Source organism: Formica exsecta, unplaced genomic scaffold, assembly GCF_003651465.1.
Source record: "Formica exsecta isolate Colony F162 unplaced genomic scaffold, ASM365146v1 scaffold1753, whole genome shotgun sequence".
In the NCBI taxonomy this organism is placed as follows: Eukaryota; Metazoa; Arthropoda; class Insecta; order Hymenoptera; family Formicidae; genus Formica; species Formica exsecta.
Genome location: NW_021849070.1, coordinates 13,132 through 21,192, shown reverse-complemented (window position 1 = coordinate 21,192; position 8,061 = coordinate 13,132). Strand labels below are relative to the sequence as shown.

The window sequence follows — 8,061 nt, the reverse complement described above, 5'->3', positions numbered from 1 at the left end:
TTTTTTAAAAAAATACTATAATCAAAATTAAAATATATTACTATATGCTTGTGCTGTGCTATAAATTATCTAACTAATCTGTCTTGTATCCTGATTATATCAAAAGCAAAAGATGTAAAAAGGGATTCAAATGTATTCAACAGTGTATTCAAATGTATTCGTCAAATGATTGTCATCATATAATTATTTGTCATACATCATATGCAGCTACAGGTATAACTAACATTAATAAAACATAGTCTGTAAGATTAAAGCCCGTTCTACATTGATCGCATGTCGCCAGTCGCAAGCAAATCGACCAATCACAGTCGAATATTCGACGGAATAATCGACTGATTGGTCGATTTGCTTGCGACTGGTGACATGCGATTAATGTAGAACGGGCTTAATATGTATAAACGCAACTATATTACACATTTTTTAAAGTGTTCTTTTCATTGTGAGAGTTCTTTAACAGTGTATAAAGTAAAGAAAAAAAACTAGTAATTATTAATAGAAAAAACTACTATACTTTAAGGATTAATTTCATTAAGTTAGTTGTTTTTATAAATTTTTATGAATATATCAGTCTATAAATACATATCTTCCATAAAAAAAACAAAAAAATATTATCTTTAAACAGATAAAAATTATTTGTCTTGATTATTTATCTATTGTCGTTGTTAAAAAAATATTTACCTTTTATTTTTGTTTCAATAAGGAAATTGATGTACATACTCAAATAGCGTCTCCATTTATTTATCATATTTTTCTTTTCTTTCTTATGGTGCATCTCAATAAAAGCTGAATAGCATTCTAGATGAAATAAGTTTTTATTAGGCTCATTTTAACAGAGTACATTAAAAATGAGAATGTAAAATTCTAACTTTACTTCTGGAAAAATAATCTCGTTGTTAGAGAGTGTGAATAAAGGCCTGTTTTAGCACTTAAAAGTTTTTTCGAACGTATAATCAAATGAATAATTGGCTCTAATAGTGATTATATACTTAAAACTGCCTTTGAAAATTGTAAAGATGCCTAGATGTGTGAAGAGTAGGGACTACGAAAAAGCTATAAGCAATGTTAAAGAAATTGTTCCACCATTTTGGGCATAAAGTTAATTTGAGTCAATTATTTATTTAGTTTATTATTTTCATAATTATGCTATGCAGTTTTAAGTTACCATTCGGTGACGTTTTTTGTAGATGTTTGTGTTTTATTATTTATCTTTAATTTACTATGTATTATTATTATTATTTATCCAATTCATAAAATGATAAATAATAATAATAATAATACACAAATATCTAAAAAAAATGTCACCAGATGATAACTTAAAACTGCATAACATAATTATGAAAATAATAAATTAAATAAATAATTGACTCAAATTAACCCTATGTCCAGAATGATGGAACAATTTCTCTAACACTGCTTATGGCTTTTTCGTAATCCCTATTTTTCACGCGCTTGGGCTTTTTTACAATTTTTCAAAGGCAGTTTTAAGTATATAATCACTATTAGAGCCAATTATTCATTTGATTATACGTTCGAAAAAACTTTTAAGTGCTAAAACAGGCCTTTATTCACACTCTCTAACAACGAGATTATTTTTCCAGAAGTAAAGTTAGAATTTTACATTCTCATTTTTAATGTACTCTGTTAAAATGAGCCTAATAAAAACTTATTTCATCTAGAATGCTATTCAGCTTTTATTGAGATGCACCATAAGAAAGAAAAGAAAAATATGATAAATAAATGGAGACGCTATTTGAGTATGTACATCAATTTCCTTATTGAAACAAAAATAAAAGGTAAATATTTTTTTAACAACGACAATAGATAAATAATCAAGACAAATAATTTTTATCTGTTTAAAGATAATATTTTTTTGTTTTTTTTATGGAAGATATGTATTTATAGACTGATATATTCATAAAAATTTATAAAAACAACTAACTTAATGAAATTAATCCTTAAAGTATAGTAGTTTTTTCTATTAATAATTACTAGTTTTTTTTCTTTACTTTATACACTGTTAAAGAACTCTCACAATGAAAAGAACACTTTAAAAAATGTGTAATATAGTTGCGTTTATACATATTAAGCCCGTTCTACATTAATCGCATGTCGCCAGTCGCAAGCAAATCGACCAATCACAGTCGAATATTCGACGGAATAATCGACTGATTGGTCGATTTGCTTGCGACTGGTGACATGCGATTAATGTAGAACGGGCTTAATATGTATAAACGCAACTATATTACACATTTTTTAAAGTGTTCTTTTCATTGTGAGAGTTCTTTAACAGTGTATAAAGTAAAGAAAAAAAACTAGTAATTATTAATAGAAAAAACTACTATACTTTAAGGATTAATTTCATTAAGTTAGTTGTTTTTATAAATTTTTATGAATATATCAGTCTATAAATACATATCTTCCATAAAAAAAACAAAAAAATATTATCTTTAAACAGATAAAAATTATTTGTCTTGATTATTTATCTATTGTCGTTGTTAAAAAAATATTTACCTTTTATTTTTAGGAAATTGATGAAATTGATGTACATACTCAAATAGCGTCTCCATTTATTTATCATATTTTTCTTTTCTTTCTTATGGTGCATCTCAATAAAGCATTCTAGGCATTCTAGATGAAATAAGTTTTTATTAGGCTCATTTTAACAGAGTACATTAAAAATGAGAATGTAAAATTCTAACTTTACTTCTGGAAAAATAATCTCGTTGTTAGAGAGTGTGAATAAAGGCCTGTTTTAGCACTTAAAAGTTTTTTCGAACGTATAATCAAATGAATAATTGGCTCTAATAGTGATTATATACTTAAAACTGCTTTTGAAAATTGTAAAGATGCCTAGATGTGTGAAGAGTAGGGACTACGAAAAAGCTATAAGCAATGTTAAAGAAATTGTTCCACCATTTTGGGCATAAAGTTAATTTGAGTCAATTATTTATTTAGTTTATTATTTTCATAATTATGCTATGCAGTTTTAAGTTACCATTCGGTGACGTTTTTTGTAGATGTTTGTGTTTTATTATTTATCTTTAATTTACTATGTATTATTATTATTATTTATCCAATTCATAAAATGATAAATAATAATAATAATAATACACAAATATCTAAAAAAAATGTCACCAGATGATAACTTAAAACTGCATAACATAATTATGAAAATAATAAATTAAATAAATAATTGACTCAAATTAACCCTATGTCCAGAATGATGGAACAATTTCTCTAACACTGCTTATGGCTTTTTCGTAATCCCTATTCTTCACGCGCTTGGGCTTTTTTACAATTTTTCAAAGGCAGTTTTAAGTATATAATCATTATTAGAGCCAATTATTCATTATGCGTTCAAAAAAAACTTTTAAGTGCTAAAGCAAGTCTTTCACACTCTCTAACAGAATTATTTTTTCTTTTACAAGGAACAGTAACAGTTTCACTTCTCATTTTTTTTGGAGTACTGGTTATGGATGATGCCGGACGCTTTAGTTCTGTAAAAATACATTGTCAAACATTGATAAAAATTAAGTATATAAAACTCAATTTTTCTTTCTTCTATGATTTTCGCATTTTTATCATTTTATATATAATGTTTGTATATGTAATTGCAGGTCTCGCAAGAAGAATTTGATGCAGCATTTGGATTCTAAAAATGTTAATTATGAATACATAAGATACATGTGCAACATCCGCTCTCAAGTTTTCGCTTTCTTGATATTTTTTCATTGTATATATTTTCTCAAAATATACTACAAGCTAAATTGGTAACGTAAACGTACGTAATATTGTATTTTTTTATGGCTCCTTTCCATCAGATTCCTACAAATATATTTATAGATATATCATATATATATAGAATATATCACATTAAACAATAAAATACTATAAAGTCATGTTTGTTGTTAACAAATATAAATATTTGTTTGCAGGAGATATAAGGATTCGCGAAAAAAATTCATGTTCCTGCTTGCGATTACTATATATTGTAAAATTCGCGCAAAGCTCTATTTATGCAAATACGCACACAACCAAACACAAGATCCGCTTTTACAAGGCCCGCGGCTGTTTATCCATGCCCCATAAGCGTTCCCTTTCTATGTGGGTCATTGCTCATTGTGTAGTAGGGTCAGTATAGCGCTGTAGAGGGGAGCGAAATAATCTCTCACACAAGCACATACACGAATGCATGTGTATGTGCTTGAAAGATCAGCAAAGAATGGGGCTGCGGCAGCCCGGCTGCCTCGAAAATTCCAAGTATTAGTGCGGTAGTCACTGTTATATAACCGCAATTTTGTATGAGTGGGAAATTACAACTAACGTGAATGTTACATGTAACAAATACGTTATATTACTTGTTATATTCCGTTTCATTATGGCAATGTTACAGTTATGTATCTGTGTTTGCTGGGATATTTGTGTTGTATGTGAAGTGACTGTACGAGATAAACGAGATAAGCTCGTTTTCGAAATTGACGCATATTAGACACAAATGATCTTTTGAAGTAGAAAGTTTTAGATTTATACTGGAGGATGGAAGAAGAAACGAATCGACCAAAGTGATTGTTGGAACTAGAATATCGTAAACGAAAGATATGTCATAATTTTTTTACAAGATTTTCACAAATAGGAAAGGAATATTATGTATACAAAATTAAGATTGAAATTTAATTGAACATTATATGTTTGTTACTCAACCACGTTTCGCACATGAAGCTGGTGCTGGTGCATCATGCATGAATTATAATTCTGCATGTCCTGGTCTTGATCTGCATTTTTGGCGATATATATACACATATAATACAAATTTAATTTTTAGGTTTACAAGTAAATAACAAGAAACAAAATGAAGATGAAACTACATTTGAATGGATACCACCAGATACAACTGAAGAACTTGCTGTGGATTATATGAAAGCTTTGCCTGTTGAGAAATTACCAATTAAAGGATCTGCTGGTGCTGCTTTGCGAAGGCAATTATTACAGAAACAATTACCACTTCATGATATTGATCACAAAGTTTGTGATGAACTTAGTGAACAAGAACAGAAACAATTTGAAAAAAATTTAGAGAATATAAAAAAGTATGTAGGGTAAGGCAAAGTAATGAAGGTAAGTTATGTCGATATATTATTAACATTATTAATATGAGTTGCGATTTATTATTAAAATAATAAACATATGTTCGTATTTGATTTATTTAAAACAAGTACTCAAAGTATCTATCGTTAGCATATTTTGTTGTGATATATTGCACAAAATTTAGTTTACGCAATGATACTATGCATTGTCTTCTAAAAATTTCAACAATTGTATGATTTTTAGCTTCATTATATTATACAATATATTAATACATTAATTCTTAGGCGACGCTATCGCATTGTTTTGTTCTACATATAAAAAATACTGTTGCTGATACTTGCTGCTCTTAATTTAAAAAATTTAATTATGTTTTGTTAATTTTACATATCATTTAAAGCATAAATAGTTAGAAATATTATGAAAGTATCACTTGTATAGATACTTGAAGTACTTTCTTTTCAGAGCTAAATTATATATAAAAATGTGTAGCACATGAAAAATCTTTTGTAATATTTTATGCATTGTACATAGAACTTTTGTGTATATACTATAATTTCATAAAAGATTTATAAGTAATAATACAAATGATGTCGTTTTCAGATGATAGCTGCCCGCCCGTTCGATCGTTCTCTCATGACTCCTATCAATGCAGCTGATATGCAACATTTCAGTTCGCAGCATAAATCTTATATACCTTCCACTGGTGTTCAATTACGTACACCGAGTAGTTTTACCGTGAAAAACTCATATGCAAAACTTCCATATGAAGTTCAAAATAAGCAGGATGCTATGGCCATAAATGACAATAAGATATCCAATGCGGAAGGATATAACTGTTCACTAACTAATGTAGTTGCCAATAACAACGTTGCGAAATCGCAACTAATCGAAGGGAAATTAATTAATGAGCATTCTCAACATGCGAGTGATATTGTATCCGTGAACGAAAAAGCAATAGACAGTAAAGTAATCAATCCCTCGATTCCCGCGCATCTTGCCGAGCAAGAAATCGTACCTGCACGCGAGATGCATACTTCTGAAAATTACATACCTTACAGAGGAAACACATTGAAAGATGCTTTAGAGAGGCATAGGGAAACACTGGATAATATCACGCCGTGCATTGCGCATTTGGAATCTGTTAATAGCGAAGCAGCCTCTATAGCGGAATCCATGTTGGCGGCCGCTCTTCTTCCACCTAGTGCGATACACGTCAATGATATTATCGGAAGTACATTGGATGAGAAAAGTCTGATGTTTATAAGAGAAAAACTTGCCGATAAGTACAATGCCACGGAGAATTCGGCGATGCACGCTGTTCCTAAATCATCTCGACTATTAGACGACACGAGTGATATATTACGTAACAGCGGATCTAGGGAAAATAATAATAATCCCGTGAATATTAATGAAGATGCAGAGAGAACAGCTATTATAACTGCTATGAAAAATCCTGCAGAAACTCTATTGGAAAAGACAGAAGTTAACAACTTTGTAAACACTCCATTAGAAGCAGAGAGGAAGATGTATAAACATCCATCTCAAGTAATTGAATCGATTGCTTTACCTGTTAGGGCAAATCACAAACCGGCGAAGAATAATTCGTCAGTGATAGAGGAGTCTAAAACTATACAAGAAAGTGCTATGGATCCATTATTGAATAAATACATCTCTGTGGAGTCTACTCTTCCCATATTAAATTCATCATTGCAAACTGGATCGCAATGTCCTGTTAATGCCAGTCTGTTGCAAACCGAATTGAGTAGCTCGATCTTGCAACCAACCGTCATACATTCCGAACAGTTGCAAAAACAAGTATTCCCTCATATTGTCAGAGACTCCAACGACCAATTGAACACACAACACAAAGATCATTTAAAAGATAGTATAAAGAATTTAAAGATTGATTCAAAGGTGTACAAGTGTGAAAAATGCTATGAAGATATACGCATCGGTGATGTGATTGTAACCGCGGAGAAGGCTAACAATGCATCCTGGCATCCTGGTTGTTTCGTTTGCTCGGTGTGCAACGAATTGTTGGTAGATCTGGTGTACTTTTATTATAAAAATAAGTTATATTGTGGAAGAGATTTGGCTGCATTTTTGGGAATTGTTCGATGTTTCGCATGCGATGAGGTAAGTGTGTATGTCATGCATAATGTTCTTTATTGAATGCATATCTTCTTCGAATTACAAATTTTTTGGACTATATCGTGTCAACTGTCTCTTGGCAAAAATGTGTGTGTGTGTGTCAAGGAAAAATATTTATAATAATTTCTTAATTCCCACATGTATTTTTATAATTAAAAGATTAAAATTCTAATTAAGATTCTATCACAAAGTCTGTTTGTGGATGAGAAATTAATTGAAGAATATGATTCATTTATTTGTTCTGAAGTTTGCTATTCGAAAAGCTCTTTACTTCTAATTGCTTATTAACTAACTCCGAAGTTACGAGTATCTCCACATTCTTGTAACAAAAATGTCTCAATATTTTGTAAAGATTTGGCAAGGAATTTGCAGTTTAAAGAAAGTATATTTTAATGAGAAACATTTATATATACAGGTACGTGTACGGATCTGAGCGCGCGAGCTCTACGCGATATCATTGGCAAACTTTGATCGCTTATAACTCAAAAACTATTGCAGCCTCAAAATTTTTATATTAGAATTTTTTACTCTATTTTATCTCTAGAATACACTATTAAAGTATTGTACGGAGGTTGTGAGACACCCTGTATATATATTAGAGACGGGAGCAACTTCAGGATTAACTACCACGGACGACTCGCAGGGACGCAACAATAAATATGAAAATATATTAGTAACATTTTGACTTTTATTTTTTAATTGCGAGTCTCAGCTCAAAAATATATTTCTATAAATATAAGAGTATTTCCTCGCAAATGGTTTAGCCAAAGGAAAAATTTAGAAGTCGCTTAATGGTTTCAAAATTCAGCAGTCACGTTTACAAAA

General features: G+C 30.1%; 2 protein-coding genes across 2 annotated transcripts in view; both read left to right on the top strand.

Moving 5' to 3' along the window:
* Positions 1 to 1,094, top strand: part of LOC115233516 (ankyrin repeat domain-containing protein 17-like) — a 3,693-nt gene extending 2,599 nt beyond the window's left edge. The window contains exon 6 of the mRNA XM_029803999.1: positions 976 to 1,094. Within this exon, the coding sequence (XP_029659859.1) occupies positions 976 to 1,094 (119 nt within the window). The remainder of the gene's footprint in view (positions 1 to 975) is intronic.
* Positions 1,095 to 4,837: 3,743 nt separating this feature from the next.
* The window catches only part of LOC115233517 (LIM domain-containing protein C4F6.12-like), a 7,138-nt gene continuing 3,914 nt past the window's right edge, over positions 4,838 to 8,061 (top strand). Inside the window, exons 1-2 of the mRNA XM_029804001.1 lie at positions 4,838 to 5,115; positions 5,686 to 7,221. Of these exons, the coding sequence (XP_029659861.1) occupies positions 5,110 to 5,115; positions 5,686 to 7,221 (1,542 nt within the window). The 5' untranslated portion in view covers positions 4,838 to 5,109. The remainder of the gene's footprint in view (positions 5,116 to 5,685; positions 7,222 to 8,061) is intronic.